The sequence below is a fragment of the Lissotriton vulgaris genome, chromosome 1_1 (genome assembly GCF_964263255.1).
Source record: "Lissotriton vulgaris chromosome 1_1, aLisVul1.2, whole genome shotgun sequence".
Taxonomy (NCBI): domain Eukaryota; kingdom Metazoa; phylum Chordata; class Amphibia; order Caudata; family Salamandridae; genus Lissotriton; species Lissotriton vulgaris.
In genome coordinates, this window is record NC_141685.1 from 554,753,924 (window position 1) to 554,778,536 (window position 24,613).

General features: G+C 47.2%; 1 protein-coding gene across 1 annotated transcript in view; it reads left to right on the forward strand.

Moving 5' to 3' along the window:
• HFM1 (helicase for meiosis 1) overlaps positions 1-24,613 on the forward strand; it is a 2,890,879-nt gene that overhangs the window by 2,744,994 nt on the left and 121,272 nt on the right. Inside the window, exon 36 of the mRNA XM_086925623.1 lies at positions 15,082-15,175. Within this exon, the coding sequence (XP_086781749.1) occupies positions 15,082-15,175 (94 nt within the window). The remainder of the gene's footprint in view (positions 1-15,081; positions 15,176-24,613) is intronic.

The window sequence follows — 24,613 nt, forward strand, 5'->3', positions numbered from 1 at the left end:
CGGTTGGCTTAGAAAGGTTGTCCCTACTCATGGCGAAATTAGTCGAGACATGCTCCTCCCAATTCGAAGCAGTTCTGTTCCGGGCAGCTTTCGCATTAGCGTTCCATGGGGCTAGGCGGGTGAGCGAACTGGTCGCAAGGAATAAGAAAGACGTTGAGGGAGGCTTGTGCAGGGATCACGTCCTAATTAGGGGTGATTCGATGGTAGTCACGATAGCCAGGTCCAAGACCGACCAGGGGGCTACGGGAAATAGTGTTGTTGTGCAGCGCGTGCGAGGGTCCCCCACGTGCCCGATAATGTGTATAGAGGAATACCTGGCACTGAGGGTGGCTACATGGGGGGGGAGTTTGCTGAGGCACAATGATGGCACCCCACTGACGAGGTTTCAGTTCCAGAGGGTGTTAGCACTGACAATCGCTGCTGCGGGCATGGACCCGTGCGAGTTTGGGACCCACTCCTTTAGGATAGGGGCTGCTACTGAGGCTACAGCCAGGGGTCAGAGTGCGGATGAAGTGAAACAGTTGGGACGATGGTCCTCGAATTGCTTCAGAAGGTATGTGCGATTGCACATGTTGTAAAGTCAATTGACATGCACTCACGCTTCTTGTCTTTTGTTTGAATTACAGTTTCGCGAGCCTGTCACGCGGGGCGGAATTTGCAGTCAACCAAGTACCAGGAGACCAGCGGTCATGGATCACCGTCTAGAGAGAGAGTGGTATGGGTCGTGGGCCACTCATACGTGAGGCGCGTCGGGGACGTATTCAAAGCAGGTGACGCGACTCGCGCAGCTGGGGAATACGGGTACAGAGTGACCTTCCATGGGAAGGGCGGGCTCTGTTTTGACCAATTCGAGTCATTCGTTGAGGGTCTCTTAGGGCGGCAAAGGTCACCGCCATCTGTAGTCATAGTACACCTGGGGGGCAATGACTTGGTGACACTGGGTAGACGAGTGTTGTTTGAACAAGTTTTGTCTGCTGTTAGCTGGTTGGCAAAAAGAATCCCGGGGTGCACGATTGCCTGGTCCCACATGATTCCCAGGAAAGTATGGCGGGGGGGCCTTTCGGTGTCAGCACTGAACCATTCGGTGAAGAAGGTAAACAATAAAATTGGTAGATTGTTTCGCTCTGCGCAGTTGCATAGCATTCCTCATGGGTGTATTCGGGGTGATCACATGTATCTGAATGATGGGGTTCACCTGTCCCGGGAGGGGAATGTTTTACTCATAGGAGACTTCATAGCATGGCTAAGGGGTTTGAGGAAGCATAACCTTTAGGAGGAGTTGGGGGGGCCGGATAGTCGGTCAACTATCCGGCCTGTGGCGGTAAGGTCATGATCGGTGAGCAGTAATTTCAAGGTCCCTAGAGGGGGGCGCCACCCAGAATGGATGGGAGCGCCCGGGGGGATGCGGCCATTGGCCCCTCCCACGGGGAGGCGGCACCCACTAAGGATGGGTCGCCTAAGGGGAGACGGCCATAGGCCCCTCCCAGGGGAGGAGGCGGCTATATGCCCCTCCTACTAATTTCCCGGGGGCCGGATATCCGCGACGGCGGATAGAGAGTGTGGGGATGGGGGGGGAGTCCACGCTGTCCTTCCTACAGATACCTCACACGGGAACTCGGACGACCTTTAAGATGGCGTCGAGTGGAAAGGGGGCCCCCACCACGACAAGGGAAATTACAGTTGGCAATGAGGGTACAGTCCTCTGCGCATGCGCCACTCATACCGTGAGGGCGAGAGTTTTGGTAGTAGGGATCTGACACCGGTTAAGACCTTGCCGTTGGCCCTTAATGCTAGGATGTACAATTTTAATTTAGAATGTATGCATTTGCAGGATGTTAGACTCGGCTAGGAAATCTTTGTATTAGAGATCTGTTAAGGTTAGCCAAAGAACATGTCTTCATCGAAATGTAATAAATGTAAAATTGTACATGATTATGAAACTTTTATTTAAATGTTTTAAATTTTGTTTCATATTTTAATAAATACGGCCGGGAGGGTGACTCCCTCCCGCCTTCCAAAAGTTCTAGCCTGCGTCCGACTTCCCATCCTTGGGGATTGTGTTGGGAGGGGGTGACGGGCATCCCGGCCATACAACACCACGTGTCCAAACTCTTACAGTGCAAAGTCAATTAAAAATCACCATTCAAAAGGGTGAAGTTTGCTCGATATCAAGAAGCTAATTACAATGCCTATTTTATTAAGGAGAAGAAGTTGGTTGTTGTTCTGCAGATAGGCTGAAAACTTAGAAGACATACATTCTATAGAGAAAAGTAGGTTCTTGTGCATACAGAGTGGAACTCTGCCACAAACATAACCTTATCAAGCTGAGCTCCAGCACAGATGCAGCCAATTTCCCCACATACATAGTGCTGAACCGTTGCACAGATAAAGGACACACCGTGTACCCATAGGTAATTTTTTTCATTGAGTTGGAGATAAGTTCCTGCAAACATAACACTGTGACCCAGGGCAGACAGTTAGTGTGAATATAACACCCAGGCAAATCTCTAATAACCACTAGCACATGAATACTGGCATTTGCCAAACAAAAATAATAGTGATCAGCAACTGCTTTTGTACATAAGATACAGTTTAATTCCTTTTACAACACATGATTAAATGATAAAAATTGATACATGATTATACATAGATAATAAAACATTTCAGCATTGTTGCATATGCATAGTTTCAGATACTCATCAATTACAATATAAAAACTAAAAGATGGTTTCCTGTCTACGCGTTTCGACACAGGTGTGTCTTCCTCAGGACTGTACCATCGTACTTCTGTAAAAAATATTTTGAAAGATATTTTTACAAATTTGTATTTACAGTGCAAAGAAAAGTTTGTATTTTGGATTACACTATCATGTGTCAAAAGCTAGTGGTTTACATATATTGATAATACCGCTCATAAACATATATGATGATGTACAAATTTACATAAAAACCTCATTTACACATATATACACACATCTCTGTCAAATCTACACAAATCTATTTACATATTCACAACATATTACAAAGCCTAATGTGTTCAGTATGACCATTTCTTGCATGTCACTATTTCCCTCATTTTGAAAAGTTTATTCTGTTGAAACAACCTTACGGTAGGGAAAGGAAAGAAATATAAGTGGGAGAGGGAAAAAAGGATGAAGAAAAGAAATTTTCACGTGATTTTGTGTACATTTAGAAAACATTTAAATTATTTTTCATGAATTATCGTTAACGTTTTATTATGATATACATTATTCACATCTCTTATATTACCCTGTCATATTTTGTGGTCTGTTCGGATTTTATAGCATTTTTGTTTTTTCACTGGGTATATTGATATCTGAAAGAGACACGTTAGTGATAGATTCCTTACCTTAGAATATCCCCAGGCGTCAGACTGGATCCGGAAATTTTTGCGTAGCAATACCCCTGCGCGCTGGTAGGCGTCGTCTGCGGCTCCGCGTCCGTCGTCGGCGTCGTGAGCGCCGGGATGACGTCATCGGAGTATATAGACGGCGCCCATGCGCGCTGACGTCAGTTCTTCTTTTTTCCGCGCCAGCTAGCGCAGATCCGGAAGAAGCTCTACCCCCAATCACTTTTTGACTGAAAACTTTTTTGATCTTTTTGATCCTCTAGTTAGTCGATTCTCGACTATCGGTGCCAGGGATGCCCAGGTTCAAGCCTTGCTCGAAGTGCGGCCGACTCATGTCGGTCACGGACCCCCATCGCCGGTGCCTGAAGTGCTTAGGCCTCGACCACGACGATCGAACCTGCTCCGACTGCCGGGCCCTGACGTCGAAGGCTAGGCGGGAGCGGTCCCGCAAGCGTCTCGAGCTGAGGCAGTCGGCCCCGCGCCGCTCCAGGTCCCGGTCCCGGTCCCACGGGAGGTCGAGGGACAGGTCGCGAGGTCGGAGTCATCGACGTTCCGGGAGTAGACACCGATCGTCTGGTTCCAAGTCCTCAGGTAAGAGGCATGAGAGGTCGGAGCGACACCATCGGTCCTCCGACCCGCCCCGTCGCTCGCTCGATGCGACCGGGGATTCGGGCGACACCGCCCACGCGGCTCCGCGGGAGTCGCAAGCGTCGCCGCCTGCCCCACACCTTCGGGTCCCTGGGCACGGCGCGTCGCAGGAGGAGGTCGAGAGGTACCTCATGGCCATGAGGGCCCTCCCTCCTCAGTCGGTTCCCGTGGCGCCTTCGGGCCGATCGGCTCCGTCTGGAGGTCCTTCCGGGTCGGGCGCTTCGGCCCCGACGACGTCGGGTGCTTCGGCCCCGGCGCCGCTGGCGACTTCGGTCCCGGCGCCGCGCGACCTCGCTGGATCCGGCTCCGGATCCGGGACCTCGCCGGTCGACCTTACGACCTCGCCGGCGACGTCCCTTCAGGTGTCGTCCCCGGCAGCCGACGTGGTTGCCGACCCCAATGCTTCCTACGGTCCTGCTCAGGTGTCGGAGGGGCGCCGCTGGGCGCCGATTCCGTCGGCCTTCGGAGAGTTCTATCTCCACGAGGAGGCCCTGGCTGTTAATCCTGGTCTCCAGGAGCCGGGTGACGAGGAGCAATGGGAGGGGTCCGAGGACCCTCTGGCACGTGATTGCCAGTCTCATCAGGACTGGACATATGAGCTTGGGGAGGCCAGTGGTATTGACACCTCGCCAGACACTGGATTTACGTCGCCCCCGACTGTGGCTTCGGAGGCGGGTTCTGCTTACAGTGTAGTGTTGACGAAGGCAGCTAAGGCCCTACACCTTGAGCTCCCCGTCGCGGCCGTGAGGACTAATCTCCTCACTGAGGTACTCAAACAGCAGTCCGGCTCCGCGGAGCCCCTTCTGCCGTTTAATGAGGCCTTGTGTGACGTTCTGCTGGGCACTTGGTCCAAGCCCGCCACAGGTCCCCCTGTGGATAGGAACGTGGCCAGACGCTACCGCCCGGCACCGGGCGACCCTTGCTTTTTGTCCACCCACCCCACCCCCGAGAGCCTGGTCATCCAGGCCTCCAACTCCCAGACCGCATTCCCGTCGGCCCCGCCCGACAGGGAATCCAAGAGATATGAGCAGTTCGGGAAGAAGGTCTTCTCGTCTGTGAGCCTAGGGCTCCGGTCAGTGAACACCAACTGTCTCTTGGGCCGCTACACCCACACTCTGTGGGACACGGTTGCGGAGGTGCTGCCACAATGCCCTGAGGAGGTCAGGGCTAAACTCAGCCAAACCCTTGCGGACGGCCGAGATGCGGCACGCTTTTCCATCCGGTGTGGGCTGGATACCACGGACTCACTGGGCAGGGCGATGGCAACGACGGTGGCGGTTCGACGCCACGCCTGGTTGAGGTCCGCCAATTTCTCGGCCGATGTCCAGGCCACCCTCCTGGACATGCCGTTTGATGGCCGTCGCCTCTTCGGCGACAAGGCAGACCATGCGCTGGAACGTTTCAAGGACTCCAGGGCCACGGCCAAGTCCTTGGGCCTTACGGCCCCACGCCAGCAATCGGGTGCCTTTCGCTCCTTTCGTGGCCACGGAAGGGGCGCCCCACCACGGACCGTCAGCCACGCGCCGCAGAATGTTCAGCAACGCGGTGGCGGCCGTGGGAACCGCCGTGGCGGTGGTCGGGGCCAGCGGCGAGGCCAGTCCACACCTCCCTCAGCAGCCCCCGCCTCAAAACCTTCCTAGTCCGAGCTTTCAGGCCCATGTGACGCCTGTGGGAGGCAGGGTTCGCCATCACCTCTCCCACTGGCATACAGTCACTTCGGACAGGTGGGTGCTGCAAATTGTCCGAAGGGGTTTCTCCCTCCCCTTCGAGTCTTCCCCTCCATCCATGCCACCTCAATACCACCGTGTGTCGGGGGATCACTTGCAACTTCTGCAAGAGGAGGTTTCGGCCCTCTTGGCCAAGAGGGCCATCGAGCGCGTTCCTGGGCCAGAAGTAGGACGTGGCTGTTATTCCCACTACTTTCTGGTACCCAAGAAGGGCAAAGGGGGCCTACGCCCTATCTTGGATCTACGGAACATCAACGGCTTCCTCCGGACGGAGAAGTTCAAGATGCTCACTTTGGCTCAGGTCCTGGCTGCCCTGGACCCAGGAGACTGGATGGTAGCGTTGGACTTGCAGGACGCCTATTTCCACATCCCCGTCCTGCCGGCCCACCGGCGTTACCTGCGGTTCACGGTAGGCCAAGAGCACTTTCAGTTTACCGTGCTCCCCTTCGGCCTTACCAGCGCCCCACGGGTGTTCACGAAGGTGATGGCGGTGGTCGCAGCCCATCTGCGCAGGCAAGGGGTATCGGTCTTCCCCTACCTCGACGACTGGTTGTTGAAGGCGGGCTCGCCCCAGACAGTCGTCAGCCACCTCCAGACTACGGCCGACCTCCTGCACTTGCTGGGGTTCTCCATCAATGTGCCGAAGTCACACCTGTGTCCCTCTCAGAAGCTCCTCTTCATCGGAGCGGTTCTCGACTCGGCGCAGTTTCGGGTTTACCCACCCGAGCAGCGGGTTCGGGATATTCAGGCTCTGATTCCTATCTTCGGGCCGTTATCCCGGGTCTCGGTCAGGTTGACGCTGCGGCTTCTGGGACTGATGGCCTCCTGCATCCTTCTGGTGCGTCACGCCAGGTGGCGGATGCGGGCTCTGCCGTGGGACCTGAAGTTTCAGTGGGCCCAGCATCAGGGCAACCTGTCCGATCATGTCCTGATCTCGGAGGGCACTGCGAAGCAACTGCAGTGGTGGCTCACGGACCGCGACTGGGTCAGTGGCAGACCCCTCTCTCTACCCCAGCCGGAGCACGTAGTTGTGACGGACGCGTCCCTCCAGGGCTGGGGAGGCCACATGGGAGAGGCGGAGATCAGAGGCCTCTGGTCTCCGGCGGAGTCCCGGCTCCACATCAACCTTCTGGAGCTGCGGGCGATTCGTCTTGCACTGAAGGCATTCCTCCCCTCTGTCAGGGGGAGCGTGGTGCAAGTGTTCACCGACAACACCACCGCCATGTGGTACTGCAACAAACAGGGCGGTGTGGGGTCGTGGACCCTTTGCCAGGAGGCTCTGCGCCTCTGGCAGTGGCTGGAACATCAGGGCGTGACTCTGGTGGTTCAACACCTGGCAGGTTCTCTGAATGCCAGGGCGGACGAACTCAGCCGCCGGTGCATGATGGATCACGAATGGCGTCTGTACTCGGACGTGGCGCAAGGTCTCTTTCGACAGTGGGGAGAGCCTTGGTTAGATCTATTCGCCACAGAAGAGAACGCGCAATGTCAGCAGTTCTGCGCGTTGGAGTTTCCAAGGCGGCACTCGCTCGGAGACGCTTTTCGTCGCGAGTGGAGCTGCGGCCTGTTGTACGCCTTTCCGCCTATACCACTTCTGCCCAGAGTGCTGAAGAAGATCAGGCGCGACCGGGCCCAAGTTATCCTTGTGGCTCCGGACTGGGCTCGAAGATACTGGTATCCCGAGCTACTCAGCATGTCAGTCGATCCCCCGATTCGTCTGCCTCTTCGGGAGGACCTTCTGTCGCAGCAGCAGGGGACGGTCCTGCACCCGAACCTGTCCAGTCTCCACCTACAAGCTTGGAGATTGAGCGGCGGCAGTTGAGGCCATTTGACTTGCCTCCCGAAGTCTGTGACATCATTCTGGCAGCCAGGCGTCCCTCCACAAAGTCGGTATACGCCTGCCGGTGGAATAGATTTGTGGCATGGTGCGCAGCAAAGGCTGTGGATCCCCTCTCTGCACCCCTTTCGGAAGTGCTGCTCTTTCTTCTTTCCCTTGCCCAGCAGGGCTCTGCTCTGGGCACTCTTAAAGGGTACCTTTCTGCTCTTTCAGCCTTTTTGAGGCTTCCAGATCAGCCTTCTTTGTTCAAGTCCCCTATAGTGAGTAGATTTCTGAAGGGCATCACACACATGTTCCCTCCTGTTCCCTTCGTGATGCCCCAGTGGGACTTGAATCTTGTTCTCACCTATCTGATGTGTGCTCCCTTTGAGCCACTTCATAACTGTCCTCTTCGTCTCCTTACGCTGAAGACGGCCTTCCTGGTTGCCATCACCTCTGCCAGGAGGGTGAGTGAGCTCCAGGCTCTTTCTTCTTCTCCGCCTTTCCTGTCTGTTCATCCTGATAAGGTGGTGTTGCGTACACGACCTTCCTTTCTGCCCAAGGTTGTCACGGCCTTCCACATCGGGCAGTCCATCACCTTGCCCACCTTCTTTCTGCCTCCGCATCCCTCGAAAGAGGAGGAGAGGCTCCACCGTCTGGATCCAAAACGTGCGCTCTCCTACTACCTAGACCGCACTCGCCAATTCCGGGTGGATGACCAACTCTTCGTTGGTTACGTGGGCGCGAAGAAGGGAAAGGCTGTACACAAGAGGACCATCTCCAGGTGGATCATCTTGTGCATCCAAGCATGCTACTCCATGGCGAGGAAGGAGCCCCCGGCTGGATTGCGGGCTCACTCCACTCGGGCCACGGCAACGACAACTGCCCTGGGCCGCGGTGTCCCCCTGCAGGACATCTGTCAGGCAGCCACGTGGGCCTCGCTGCACACGTTCGCAAGACACTACTGCCTGGACAGTCAAGTCCGGAGGGATGGCTTCTTTGGCCGTTCCGTCCTCCAGGACTTTCTGGTGTGATATTGGTTCGCAGACCCACCACCGGGGTTGGTATTGCTGGGGTATCTATTCTAAGGTAAGGAATCTATCACTAACGTGTCTCTTTCAGATGCACAAGTTACTACTTGTGTAACGATATATCTGTAAGAGACATTAGTTAGTGATAGATTCCTTACCGCCCTCCCATCCTCCCCGTTCTGCGAACCGATATTTAGGGTTAAGGTCATCCCCTTTCAGGGCCCTAGTTTCAATGGCACCAGTGTTAGTTCTATCATGGCTCTGCGTATCTGGCGCGGAAAAGCTGTGTTATCAGAACTGACGTCAGCGCGCATGGGCGCCGTCTATATACTCCGATGACGTCATCCCGGCGCTCACGACGCCGACGACGGACGCGGAGCCGCAGACGACGCCTACCAGCGCGCAGGGGTATTGCTACGCAAAAATTTCCGGATCCAGTCTGACGCCTGGGGATATTCTAAGGTAAGGAATCTATCACTAACTAATGTCTCTTACAGATATATCGTTACACAAGTAGTAACTTGTGCGATAGGCTGTCGGGGTATAGCGGATGTTCATTTACTTGTGGACCTATCTAAAGACAGTTACTCCAAACAATCGATTAGCATCAATTTATGCTTACCTAGATAGACAATTTATGCGGCTGACATCGAATACTCGCATTAAAAAGGATTATGTGGATGTAAAGGTGGAGGCAGAAGATTTATTTCTCTGAAATTAGATAACAATCCATTAGCAAGAAGGCCACCTTTCATTGCAATAGAACAGATTTTATTATTAGCGCTATCTTATTTATTCTATATAAGTACAAGCTCTATTTGTCTTGATTTGCGTTCTCCGGATGCTTATTACCTGATGGCATATGCTAACATATGGTATTCCTATTTCTAATTTGGAATAAAGGGACATACCTGATATAACATAATCAACCGATGCTATGCTTAAATAGTTTAGTTCGTAACGCATGCTATTCCGCTTACTCTATTACTCTGTTCCTCTATTCCTTTAATGCTAACATCAAAGGACGATATGCGCTGTTGATTCCAGTCTGAAACAGAGGGGGTACATCTCACATTATGCGATTACCTAGTTTGTACATGACGTCTTCCTTACGTACTAAAGGACAGTAACTTTCTTACCAAGTATAAAGATTTTTTCTCTGCAGTACTGATTTCTGTAAGGCGCTGTGTGACACTGGTTCAATCAGACGTTCCTGGTTAGATGTTCTTTTATCTAGATCATGAAGGAAGTATAGCGCGCATTACATTACATTGATTGGACAAGATGATTTTCCATCTACTTTAAAGGGGACAACTCGCATTTATAATTGTTTAGTTTATGTATGTCCTTTTACTAAATTATTGAAAGATAGTGGGCTTCTTACCAACTTTAAAATTATCGAACGGTATGATTTCTGTAAGACGCCACGTGCCAATGGTTTAATCAAACGACCCCGATTTGATGGTCTTTTCTCTAGATGACAAGAAAACGCAGTGCGGATGCTTTTATTATATGAGCGCCATATTAAAAATTTCATAAACACAGGCAGCGTGTTACCGAGAGTTATGTTATTACCTGTATTTATGCAGGTTGAGACAAACCGGCTGCCAAAGGTTCCCGGCGTCTTTTATCTAGAGGGAGACAGGAACGCGGCTCGCGTTATAATACGGGAAACATATGATAGTTTTAGCAAATGCCTAAAGCGTGTTCGTGCAGGATAAAGCTTACCTTGATTTGTGTAGATAAGGCAGACCGGTTGCACTAAGATCCCGGCGGTATCTAAAGTTTCAGCCAAGAATTTGACAAACGAGTTTTCATTGGTTTATATAACGCCTACGTTCATTGGTTTGCTTCATATCACGTGTATCTTAAAGGGAAACACCTCACTGTTTATGCTAACGGTGTACCCAGGTCTAGCATAGAACGTTCCATGGAAATGTTTTTTTGGAAAATATACTTGAGTACTGTGGGAGACCTAAGTTTATACTTATTATACTTATTATAGATGTTAGTAGTGACACGTTTATAATGTATATTTATTACAGTATCGCATTAACCCATGGTAAGTCATTATTTAAACCATGGGTAAACGTATTTAAAGAAAAGATCCAATAGACCTCTCTTTTTTTTCTTATTTTATCTCCACCATTATTATTAGACGTGTGGATCTTTTCTAAGATCCGCCATCGAATCTGTGATGGAGAGTGATGAAATTCAGAAAAATGAGACGCCAAAGGTGCTGTCAATTTGCATGTTTTGATAGCGGACCTGTGTTCTGTCAGTCGGAGTTTCATTGTTCTTGAGGTTTCTCCGACATAACCTAAATTGCAAGGACATAATAAGAGACCCAGGGCAGACAGAACAGAGCTCCTCTAAGTATGCTGATGAGCTAAAATGCAGACAACGGTGAGGCCCCGTGCAGACATAGATCAAGTTGAGCCAGTTCACAGCCAGAGTTGAGCTCTTTCAGCATTCATTCCCATAATGTAAAACCCGAGGTCCTGTGAGAACTGAAAAACCAGGATGGGCTAATATTCTGTGGGAGCATCACACATCTCGTACCTAGGTTCATCTTCCGGATAGGGATTAAGGAGTAGAAGGTGGCAGGGAGAATGATAGTGAGAGTGAATGGATTGGGTTAAGCGATTGAAGAGAGAAAGAGAGAGAGAGAGAAAGACAAGGTAGATCGTAGTGAAAGAGAATTAGGCATGTGTGCAAACATGGACAAAAAGGTGAGAAAGAAATAAGGAGAGTGTGACTGAGACGGAAAAGAACAGAGACAGAGTGTGACACAGGAGACACCTGAGTGAGAGATCTATGTACAACACCACAGCAATAATGCTAAGGTGAACTTTATGTCATGTTTTCTTAAGAGTCTTTGTAAAGTGCCAGCTCATCCTGGAGAGTATCCCGGTTCTGAGAAAGCAGGGGTTATTTCAGCTGTGACTGGGACTTGTCCAGGTGAAGAGCCATGTTTCCATTTCCTTGCCGACCTCAAGTACGGAGGAGGCAGCTCAAATGTTTAGGGGCAGGGCGTTTCAGGCATTGGTCAGGAGGTAGGGAAAAGTATAACAGTCAAATTTGATTCTATGCATGTGGGAGGTGTGTTTGAGCAGAATTCTGACTGAGCAGAAGTACCTGGTGAGTGTGTCAGGTGAAGAGCCATGTTTCCATTTCCTTGCCGACCTCAAGTACGGAGGAGGCAGCTCAAATGTTTAGGGGCAGGGCGTTTCAGGCATTGGTCAGGAGGTAGGGAAAAGTATAACAGTCAAATTTGATTCTATGCATGTGGGAGGTGTGTTTGAGCAGAATTCTGACTGAGCAGAAGTACCTGGTGAGTGTGTCAGGTGAAGAGCCATGTTTCCATTTCCTTGCCGACCTCAAGTACGGAGGAGGCAGCTCAAATGTTTAGGGGCAGGGCGTTTCAGGCATTGGTCAGGAGGTAGGGAAAAGTATAACAGTCAAATTTGATTCTATGCATGTGGGAGGTGTGTTTGAGCAGAATTCTGACTGAGCAGAAGTACCTGGTGAGTGTGTTGCATATGGGTTAGTGAATGGGTGGACTGTGGAGGTCTATGTAGGGCGAGGTAATGTGAACACAGGGGAAAGCCTAAGTATGAGTCTGGCTGCTGGGTTTTGTATGGTGTGAAGTCTTCTAGCAGTTAGACAGTGATTCCGACAGAGTGCGTTGCCATAGTCCAGCTTGCTGGTGATGAGGTCCCGCGTGGCCATTCTGCATGAGCTGACAGGGAGCAGTTTGAAGATTACATTGAGCATTTGAGGGCGTGGAAGTAGGGCAGTGTCTACATTGACTAAAGCAAATTTCACAGCATATTTCACCCATTGCTTTGCTCACTTCATAAGAACTCTGCCTTTGACTGTCAGTGGACCCTGCTGTTTGAGGATAGTGGGGAAACCAATCTCTAAAGAAACTGTTTGGTCACCAACACTTCGTTTAGTCATTTGAGCACTGGGTTGGAGTGAAGATGTTGTACATATGACAGATTCACTTGACAGCTATGTTTTACAATTGTAAAAGATGGTCTAGTCAATTTTGAATTTGTGTTTCACGTGGAACATCAAATGCAACCCCTTCACATACTGTAGGAGTTTGGCAATTTATATATTCCCTTCCCTTGCGTAATTGAAGCAAGTAAGCCCCAAAGTGAGTGGACGGAGGAGTAAAGAATAAAGCTCATGAGGAAAAGTGAACTTCAATCGTACAGTAAGTGGGATTTCTTTCAGTAGCCTCTGTTAGTGCATGTGTGATAATCGCTAATGTATGGCTTGGTGGCACCTCAAACATAGGGAAGGATTCCAATGATAGTCCCAAGTCGACATATATAATTGCAATTTACAATATAGCCTCATTGCTCTGCACACTACCTTATATGACAGAAAATACCACATAAAAAAAGGTACTCATCCCCTACACGATCTCTCCACACTGATGGATATAATGGAGATTATTGAGAAGTCATTACATCTTCAAGTAAAAATGCATGTATTACATGTTTTGGTGCTTTTATTGCACACAAAGAAGTGGTATTAAACCCACATATTTTTAAGGAACCGGAAATATGGAACATATTTCCTGGTTAATTATGAAATATAGATTTTGTTGCCACTGTGTTTTAAATTCTCCAGACTACTAGGATTATGCAGCTTGAAGGATTAAGGATATTGAAATTGTGCAACAAAGAATGCAAATGATGTGACACTTTGTTTGGCAGCATTATTTGCATCAGTTTGAGCTAGAATCATCAATTTTGGTGAAATCTGCCTATTTTAGAAATTACGTGGCAAATTCAGTACATCCATAAATATGTAAACTCTGCATCCAGAGTCACGTAAATCCACTGATCTCACCATTGCCTATTGTTTTATCAATAATGAATCTTGTGACAAGTAAATAAAACATCAACATATTAATTCCAGTCAATGCGTATTGTTAGCTGCACTTTGAATAAAACAGATTGTAATACAAAAACATACATAATGGGTACTTTGTTATTGCCATCTCAGGCTTCTGGTGATATTTACAAACTACAAGTCCAAAGATATCACCAGAACCCCTCAATGGTAATATTGGACTAGATTACACAGTTACCTATTATGCATGCTCTATATTTACTTAACTTTAAACCATTGCCTAGATGCAGATAGATAAACCTCAGCCTTAAACAAGAGTCAACTCATTTAGGTGCTACCCATGTATAAAACATGAATACCAAAATAATTTGCATTCAGTTCACTCACTAGACAGCATGAGGGATGCGTCCTAGTGGCTAAGTTAAATCCTCAACAGAACATGAGTGTTCACAAGGAGTGGTGAAATTGAATGTTAAAGGCTTTTTTTAAGTTCTAGTACACCAAATAAGGAAGGAGATGTGGTCTAGTGGCTAAGTTGACGATCTAAGGACAACTTGGCATCGACTGAAAATGTATCACAGTGTGTCTATAATTTAAATATGTGAGATACTAGTTTAAGTGCATTTAACAAAAAGATATAAGCCACCACTTGATGAGTACAATTTTACATCATTTTACATCACCTCCCTCATTGGGCAACGCTCTGTCACTCTCGGGTTACGTCCATGCTGTAGAAATACCAACACCTTCATGCTTTTATATTCTGAACAGGTACTCTTATTACTCTTTGTGGATATCCCTTACTTTTGAGCAGTTGGTGAGCCCACCTCATTCTGTGACAGCCACATAGACGCTCCCACAATTTTCTTTATCCCGGTTTATTCTTCACACCTCAAGTCCACTTCACAATTTCTGTGGGAGCACTATATTGGGCACATTGGGAGATTCCACCACATATATCTTATTGTTTCCTGGAAGCATGTTATCATTATGCAGTTCATAATTCTTTTAATGAGAAAAGACACTTTTCCAGTAACCCTTCAGTCCTTTAATTTCTGACGTGCACCAACCATCTTTTAGACATAAGATACTCGCAGGTCTGGTGGACACTCGGTGAACTTCAGCAATGGTTGGTGTCTCAGGGAAATGCATTGGCAAAGACAAAAGATCCGGCTTTAATGTGCTACTACAGGTAAGAACAAGCCCGGAGTAATGCCTTTTCCATGTGTTAGCATATTAAAGTCAGAACTACTGGCCTTTCAAACATATATTCTAATACTGTCTCATCCCCAAGTGTGTGAAATGGTAGCCTCACCAACACTGTTTAGTACTAGTACCCACGAAGTTCGGGTCTAGCTGCGCCCCTGGTGGAGATGGAATTATGATGCCAAACAGCCAGCTTACATTAAGTAAGAGATGTATACTCCACTGGGCTGAGTAAAGATGCGATTGACAACATTTCAAATCAATGGCTGAGAAAAAGTCCACTCTTTGTATATTTTTAGCTATAGGTTTGTATATGAGCTGCACTGTTAAAACCCAGACCTAAATATATATTGAATTAGAGATGTTTTATTTGTGTTCTGTTTCTGAGTTATTTATTCAATGATTTTCCAGTTTTTCTAAAAAACAAGATACGTCTAATGACATCTTACGAGAACCAGAGAACCCGAGATCAAATGTAAAAATGGATGCCAGAAATGTGCATATGGTACGTATACATTTAAAAAATAAATATATAGTGCAACGTATATTTCATTTGTTTGGTATTGTCTTCTGTTGCTCACTTTTGTCCAGTGGTTCGGTTTATTGGCACTGATATATGTGACACACACTAATATTGGATACACATTAGATACAGAGTAAAATATTTCCCACCAATGCAATCAAATCCAATATATTTAAAAAAGTTTAATCTTTCAGAATATAAATCAGAGTAGGCATATCATTCATTTAAAACGCAAAACATGAACTTTTAAAAGGGCCCAATAGCTAAACTAAACTTTGGGGGTTCTATACAAACCCTTTGCGCCAGGTTTGCGTCATTTTTACCATGTTAAAAATGACTCAAAAGTGTTGCAAGGTGCTTGTAAATTTGCCCCTTAGTGTTTGATATAAATAAAAAAGATGCAACTTTTCGATGTATTGTTTCTGGAAATATGACCAACGGTCTGATGGAAACTTTCAACGAATCATTATGCTGGGGGGATGAAAACAGTAAGGAGCTTATATAGACCGTTTATGGTCACTCGGGGCATAAGAATGGATTCAAACCGAATTATCATTTGTGTTTGTGATGAATGTATTAATCTTATAAAAACCTATCTGACTCGTGACTTTGTAATGCAATTAATTACTGAAAAAAACCATAGTATATTGTTTTGTCATTAAAGTACATCTTTGTTATAAAAGTCTAGTGCTCAATATAATCCAGTATTAAACATAATCATCTTCTCCATCATTTTCACCTACCCTTTCTCAATTTCTACCCTCCCCACCTCATCATGTTTGCTCCATTTTCTGCATCTTCCATCCACATGTTGATCCTTTAGTGAGATCAAATTTAGATTTGGGTAGGTTATTTTATACATCACTTTTTCATCGGTTTCCATATCAAACATATCCTTTAGGCATGTATCTTGTGTAGGTATCCTCAATGTCTTCCTTAATCATAGTATAACTAATTTTACAACTGCTAGTAATGTTGCAAACCATCTCAGTCGTCTCACCCTCATTTATACTCTGATATTTAGCGCCAAATAAACTGTAAATAAGGGGGAAAAGAAGCAATTGAACATCAAGAGCAGGCTTCAAGGCACTTATAAGGTTATACTAGCCAAAGCGAAATGGAGTTTCGACTAATATTTGGATTTATGAGACAAATATTAATTCAATGTACTCGTCTGATCCCTTTCCTCATTCTTAAAAGATACAGCTTCATTGGAAGAGTAAAAGGAGATTATTGCACAGTCTGCTGGTGTATGTCAGGAAAGACATGTTTTGCTTTATTCCGAAAACGTTATACCCTGTCAAAAAAGTATAAAGACAGGCATTGACAAAGTCAATAGGTTTTGTTTCTGCGAAAACTATTGGCTTTGTTAATGTTGTTTAGAGATGTTGCACAGCAGGGTGGGCTGCTTGATACCATTAGCACTTCCTATGCTAATGGTATCATATAGCAAAGCAAATGGCTTTACCTTAATGAAAGGTGAGACTTATTGCATTTTAATGCTTTTTGTTTTATAGCGCTAACCTCTAGCGGAGTTATGAAAGTGCCGCAATGGCCGATCATGCTGGGACCCGATTCACTGTCACTCATGTCATGCCATCAGAGAGTAGAGAGGGAGTAGTAGAGAGTAGAGTGAGTAGTTGAGAGTGAGTAATGATTAGTAGAGAGTTAGTAGTAAAGAGTAGTATAGTAGTAGTAGAAAGTGAGTAGTAGAGAATGAGTAATAGAGAGTGATTAGGAGAGAGTAGTAGAGAGTGAGTAGTAGAGAGTGAGTAGCAGAGAGTGAGTAGTAGAGAGTGAGTAGTAGAGAGTGAGTAATAGAGAGTAGTAGAAAGTGAGTAGTAGAAAGGGAGTAGTAGAGAGTAGTAGAGAATGAGTAGAGAGTAGAGTAGTAGAGAGTGAGTAGTAGAGAGTGAGTAGTAGAAAGTGAGTAGAGAGTGAGTAGTAGAGAGTAGAAAAGAGTGAGTAGTAGAGAGTGATTAGAGTGTAGTAGAGATTAAGTAGAGAGGAGTAGAGAGTGAGTAATAGAGAGTAGTAGAGATTGATTAGAGAGTGAGTAGTAGAGATTGAGTAGAGAGTAGGAGAGAATAGTAGAGAGTGAGTAGTAGAGAGTGAGAGGAGAGTGAGTAGTAGAGAGTAGTATATAGTGAGTAGTACAGAGTAATAAAGAGGGAATTGTAGGGAATGAGTAGAGTGTAGAGTAGTAGAGAGTGATTAGAGTGAGTAGTAGAGAGTAGTATAGAGTGATTAGAGTGATCAGAGAGTGAGTAGTAGAGAGTAGTAGAGAGTGAGTATAGTAGAGTGAGTAGTAGAGAGTAAGTAGTAGAGAGTGAGTAGTAGAGAGTGAGTAGCAGAGAGTGATTAGAGAATGAGTAGAGAGTGAGTAGTAGTGAGTCGTAGAGAGTGAGTAGTAGAGGGTGAGTAATGATTAGTAGAGAGTTAGTAGTAAAGAGTAGTATAGTAATAGTAGAAAGTGAGTAGTAGAGAATGAGTAGTAGAGAGTGAGTAGTAGAGAGTGAGTAGTAGAGAGGAGTAGAGAGTGAGAGGAGAGTGAGTAATAGAGAGTGAGTAGTACAGAGTGGTAGAGAGTGAGTAGTAGAGAATGAGTAGAGTGTAAAGTAGTAGAGAGTAGTAGAGAGTGTTTAGAGTGAGTAGTAGAGAGTAGTGGAGATTGAGTAGAGAGTAACAGAGACTGATTAGAGTGAGTAGAGAGTGAGTAGTAGAGAGTGAGTAGTAGATAGTGAGTAGAATAGTAGTGAGTAGTAGAGAGTGAGTAGTAGAGAGTAGTAGAGAGTGAGTAGAGAATGAGTAGAGAGTAGAGAGTGAGTAGTAGTGAGTAGCAGAGAGTAAGTAGTAGAGAGTGAGTAGTAGAGAATGAGTAGTAGAGAGTGATTAGAGAGTAGTAGAGAGTAGTAGAGAGTGAGTAGTAGAGTGTGAGTAGTAGAGAGTGATTAGAGAGTAGTAGCGAGTGAGTAGTAGAGAGTAGTAGAGAATGAGTAGAGAGTGAGAAGTAGAGAGTGAGTAGCAGAGATCGAGTAATAGAATGTGAGTGATAGAGAGTAGTAGAGTCAATAGTAGAGAGTAGTAAAGAGTGAGTAGAGAATGAGTAGAGAGTGAGTAGTAGAGAGTGAGTAGTAGAGAATGAGTAGTATAGAGTGATTAGAGAGTATTAGAGAGTGAGTAGTAGAGTGTGAGTAGTAGAGAGTGATTAGAGAGATAGTAGTGAGTGAGTAGTAGAGAATGAGTAGAGACTGAGTAGAAGAGAGTGAGTAGTAGAGAATGAGTAGTATAAAGTGAGTGATAGAGAGTAGTAGAGTGAGTAGTAGAGAGTAGTAGAGAGTATTAGAGAATGAGTAGAGAGTAGAGTAGTGGAGAGTGAGTAGTAGAGAGTGAGTAGTAGAAAGTGAGTAGAGAGAGAGTGGGTAGTAGAGAGTAGTAGAGAGTGAGTAGTAGATAGAAGTAGATATTGAGGATAGAGTAGTAGAGAGTGAGTAGTAGAGTGAGACGAGAGTGAGTAGTAGAGATTAGTAGAGAGTGAGTAGTAGAGAATGAGTAGAGTGTAGAGTAGTAGAGTGATTAAACTTAGTAGATTTGCTGCGCTATATAAATCTCGATTGATTGACTGATTGAATCACGCGTCGAAGAAAATGCTGAAAATCTTGATTGAAAATGAATTTTAACTTCTGTGAAGAGCAGGATGCTTGAAGCTAGAATGGACTAGTGCAGGGGGTGGCCCCTTCCTCTCTAGGAGCCCCTGGGGATTCTGTGCGCGAGGTTCTGCAGTATCTCGAGGTCTGCCTTCCATGCAACTCCCGGGGGTGTTGTGTTACTCTGTGCGGCGATGAGGTGCATAGATACATTAACATACAGCAGACGCATTAACCCGTGGAGCATCTGATATCAAATCCAGTGACCTACATTCCCCACACATATTGCTAGCACAAGCTTTACCCCCAGACCAGATTGAATCTACTTACCTGCATTTGACCCCGTGACCCACAGTTTCCGCACACGTGCATTCACCCACTGCACTATCTTTGCGGGTTGTGGAACTCTGCTTTTAACCCCCCCGAGAAGGAGTCAAGAGGAGCGGAGACAGAAGAGGGCCCGATAAAGACAGGCGCATTCCGGAGCGGATACAAATAGTGCAGCAGAATGACTCACTCAGGCCACGTGGTGTGAGTGTGAATCAGGGGCACAAGAGATAGTGAAACACAGACCACGGGAGGACAAGTAGGGACTGAGTGAGAAGCACTAGCACAAAAGTTCTGTGAGACGGGAGTGTGAAGCAAGGGCTACAAGAGGACCAGTAGGGACTGAGTGTGCAGACATCATTAAGCGCATACCTTCAATGCATTTCCGGTATAGTGGACAAACCTTTTTAATCAATGTCGCCCCATTGCAGGTTGCACAAAAGACATCTCTATTGCCTCGTTCGGGGAGGTAAACCCGGGTAGAGAGTTCTGGTGCCTTTAAAGGCATGGGTCGCGGCTGAACAACAGGCATGTAATCCAAGAAATTGTATGCTGCAGGAAATCACAGCGCCAACACAGCCTCCGCAGAGCGGCCTTTCCTGCCCCACGGAGTCCGTTCCAAGGCGAACGGCAATGAAACTCTCGGCCAGTTGTGAAATGCACAGACAACTGCGCAGCATGGACCAGGCTACAAAAGGGAAGCACTGATTCACCCAGCTGAGACTGAAAGCGCGAAGGTTCCACAGCTTTTTAGGACTCAAGCGTTTTAACTTAATAATAATTGCAAAGAAAGGACACCACAGGCTGATGAGCACCACGTAAACATTAAAGAACGCATCAAGTTGTGTGTGGGCTCAGAGTCTCATATATTCGAACCTCTATGTGTTTACGATATGCATGAGCACTACAATGAAAGGGAAATATCTAAATCACCCGCCCTCGACCCAAGGATGAGCGGAAAGAAGGAAAACATGCACGAGAAAGAAAGAGTATACGCACAGGAAGGTAAAAGCAGAATAAAGAGCAGAAGTGAGGAAATACCAGTAGTAGGTGGGGAAGGGAGGGAAGAATGAGATGGCCAAGAGGGAAAGAAATTGTGAAAAAATATATATTGAGAAAGGTGGCTAATCCGTTCCCGCCCTCCCTTCCCCAATTGCGGCATTCTGATAAAAATCTTCTCTTGCTGTAATTAGGGCTCTGAGCCGCCACAGTACACGCTCCGCACTTTCATTTTCGAGAACAAACATTTACCCAGGTAAAAGCAGAATAAAGAGCAGAAGTGAGGAAATACCAATAGAAGGTGGGGAAGGGAGGGAAGAATGAGACGGCCAAGAGAGAAAAAAATCATGAAAAAATATATATTGAGAAAGGTGGCTAATCCGTTCCCGCCCTCCCTTCCCCGATTCCGGCATTCTGATAAAAATCTCCTCTTGCTGTAATTAGGGCTCTGAGCCGCCAGTACACACTCCTCGCTTTCATTTTCGAGAACAAACATTTACCCAGGTCCGTCCTGGATAAGGTAACCCTTGCCCGCAGCGGAGCTCACACTGCCCCAACTGTTCCAAGCTGGGCCGCCCAGGCTCTGTGGCCCGAACACTCATGGACAAGTTTCCAAGCAGCTGGAGGGAGCCCATAGCACCAGCTGAACACAGGCACTCCGAAAAGCACGCTTCATCGGAAAGGATTGGGGACGCCTTCCTTAAAACGTTTCAGAAAGTTAGGAAAGAGTTTTGCAATAGTCTATAAAACAAGCGATCGCCACAGACTTTTCTCTGTCTGCCGTCCCACTTGGACGGCCTCGGCCTGACTTCCTCCAGCTGCAAAAGATTTATTATCTGTATGGGGCCATCTGTTTCACCCCCATAAAGATAACAAAGCATTTGCAGCAGAAAGAAGTCAGGGAAGTCAGTCCAAGTGGGACGGACGAAAAAGAGAAACCTGTATGTCACCGCAAGCTCTTTCCCAATGGCCAGCCACTGTTTAGCATAAACGGTGACGCCGGCCAATGGGCAAGGGGGGCGGGGCTTAAAGCCCGCTAGAGAAAGCTCCTCAGATAATAGGATCTCGCCAGCGAGACTGCGCAGTTTTATGCTAGGCTTCGACCTCAAAACATTGACAAACCTACAATATTTCGCAATGGCAAAACATATTGGCTTTGCCAGTGCTTGTTTTATCTTGTTTTGTTTCTCTTGGTCTGCCGGCCTCCAGCTGGTCTTTCTCGCCTCCTGACAGTCAGGTCAAATACGGGTGCTATAGTCCGAGCAGACTGACATCTTGTCTAAAGAGGGAGAAAAACTATTACAACTGCCCTGGTAGAAGTATAGTGGAGACTGAGAGGAGAGTCTAACCAGGATGGGCCTGAATAACTCTCTAAGGATGAAAAACACATGAAACAAAGGTGTGAAAGTTGTCACGAGAGCACATAAAGACAGTGTCTGCTGTGCAGATATTAGTCACGGCTGTTAGGCGCCAGGAAGACTTGCCCTCAGTGGCACGCTGCTGCTCCCAGGGCCGAGGTGACAACCAGAGCAGAAGAATGGCCTACCTGACCTCCCACCCGCATCTCAATGATTAATAGAGGTTATACTAGAATACCTCCATGCATGAAAAAAACACAGCTCTGGCTTGTAAGCAGGCGTTACAGAAGAGCTGACACTAGCAGATAATTGAAACTATTGCTGCTGTTGTTATTATTTATTTAATAAAAAAACAATACAATGATTCTTACATCATTCCTAAAAAAATAAGAAACTGAAATTGAGTCAAGTTGGTGGACCTTCATTTATATCAATTGCAGAACTAACGAGACAGGTTCATTTGAACTAGTTGTGCAGTTTAAGAAATTGAGCCCTTGTTGCGCTAAAATACTTCAAATACAGGAAAGCTAGGGGATGTCAATGGGATGCATTACTTGTTTTATGCTGCCCTCCGTCAAGCACACTCAAGCTTTAATGCCCAATTCGAAGACCAGCTGACATTTTGACAGCCAACTAGTGGGAACATTTTACAGCCTCAACACGAACGTCATCTATCTTCCAGTTTGTTTGTAATCGAATGTCATAATCTTTTGTTTGCTGATTTTTTATTTTCTGATGGTAACTTCCGCTGTCAACCTTAAAGACCATTAAAATATGTCCGAGACAGCTGGGTTGGTGTTCTGCCTTTAGTATAAGATCTTCCACATGGGTGTTTGTATTTATCAGTAGCGGCTCCTGGAGGGAGTGCTGCGGGGTGGGAGGCAGTTTTTTTTAGTAAATTCCAGCATACGGCTGATCAGAGTTAAGTAAAGAAAGAAAGGAATAAAACAAATTAAATTGCGCGTGCTGCAACGCCAAATGTGTTGCATAGTGTGCAATTGAATTCATTTTATTTATTTACTACTTTACCAAACTCTGATCGGCCGTATGCTGGAGTTTACTATCTGCCACTCCCCCGCCCGCCCCACCACCCCGCAGCACTCCCTCCAGAAGCCGCTACTGGTATTTATGTAGGGGTTCCTGGCACTGATGAGGCGTTAAGTGCAGATATTTTTTGCTAGGTCTCACCTAGTAGGAAAAAACATTAGCAAAGCCTGTAGGGTTCACCTAAGCAAAATCTATTGGCTTTGTCAAGGCTGTTTTACATTCTCTATTGTAGTTATATATAGCACGAACTCGACCCTAAGGTATGGAATCACTTTATATGAGCACCCGTTACATTACACAAAGACATTCTTTTTTCAGTTTTTTTGGTACGGGGAGATTAAGTGATTTGCAAAGAAACAGAGGATGTTGACGCCCAGACTCAAACCTGGTTTCCCAGTTCTAAAGTCGGAAGCTCTGTCCGTTACGCCAGATCCTACCCATATCAACATGCAGGAACGTGGGATATAAGCCCTGGGAGAGCACACAGCACCTCCAGAGGGCACAAGGACACTGTGAGGAGAGGGGTATGGGATATGAGGGCAACCACAGTCAATGGCTAGGGACAGTACACACAGGGGCATATTCTCAAGGAGTTATCGCCGAGTTAACAGCACTTTATCGCATCCAAAGTCACTATAAATGTATCACCCCATTCACAAGTTGGTGCTAACAGCCCATAGCACCAGTTTACCTGCAATAGCAGCCACAAAAACATTGCCACAGATGACCCCCGCAACTATTGCTAATGAGATGCAGAGTAGGCGTTCCCATGCAAAAAGTTGCAACAACACCACTCCGCAACATTCTCAATGACCAGCCAGATTGGCGGTACGACCACAAAGCATGCAATAAAACACGTTCGCAGCAGGAAACTAACACCTGTTCTGACCTGGTGTAAAGTTGGACCACAGCATGCACCACAAGAAGGGAGCCCAGCCCAGAACCACACCTGAAGGGCAACTGATGCCATGGAGCCACTGAGCATGCAGGCCGGACACCCAAGAGGGCCCCAATACCGACCACACCACCCCAGGACCCCCCTCCCCAGGCCCCCCAGCCAAAGACATGCCACATCAACTACACGGAATCATGTACCAAATAATCCACCTGATGTTTCACAATCACATCTGCTGACATGCATTTGTCGTCACAAAAATGAAAATGCATTCAAATAAACACAGAACAGAAATTAAGACACATGGCGGCTCCCCTCGGGACAATCCATAGGTCACAGCCTGCAAGACAAAAATCATGAGGGGAAGGTGTGTCCTGTGCACATCAAGTGACAGATGGAGAGCGAAGGAGAGAGAGAGAAAGAGAGGGAGAGAGAGATAGACGAACAGAGAGGGGGAGAGAGAGATAGACAGATAGAGAGAGCGAAGGAGAGCGAGAGAAAGGGAGGGAGAGAGCGATAGACGGACTGAGAGCGGGAGAGAGAGATAGATGGACAGAAAGGGAGAGAGAGAGGGGGAGAGAAAGCTAGACAGACAGGGAGGTGGAGAGAGAGATGGAGAAAAGAAGAGAGGGACAGGGAGAGAGAGTACCGACACTGCGCACCCAGGCCACACTGCTCACCTGCTGCCACCTGTGTGTCTCCAACCACGTCCCGGTATGTAGTGCAGTTCACCAGGTCCCACATCTGAGACAGACCCGCCACCTGAAACAGAGTTCAGATACATGAATGGCACAGTACACACAATTGCACACTACGTCATCGCCTTTCCTCCCCTGCACACCCGGGCAGCTGCGCCCCAGCCCGCCTCGCTGCCCAGCGGTGCATGCCCGTCCCTGCGCACCCAGGCCTCACTGCTCATTTTCCACCACCGTTGTGTAGAAAAGAGAGCCCAACACGTGCTGCTGCAAGCCACAAGCCCGGGCCCGTGGACATGGCAGCCTCCACAACATGCAGCCCCCCTCCGCAGGCTACCAGGTCTCACTTTTGATGCTGGGTCTTGATTTTGCCATGGCAGAGGACATACCAGTGCACAGGACATCATCGCAGACTGCACACCCGCTAAGCCCTTGAGGTGCCACTAACTCTG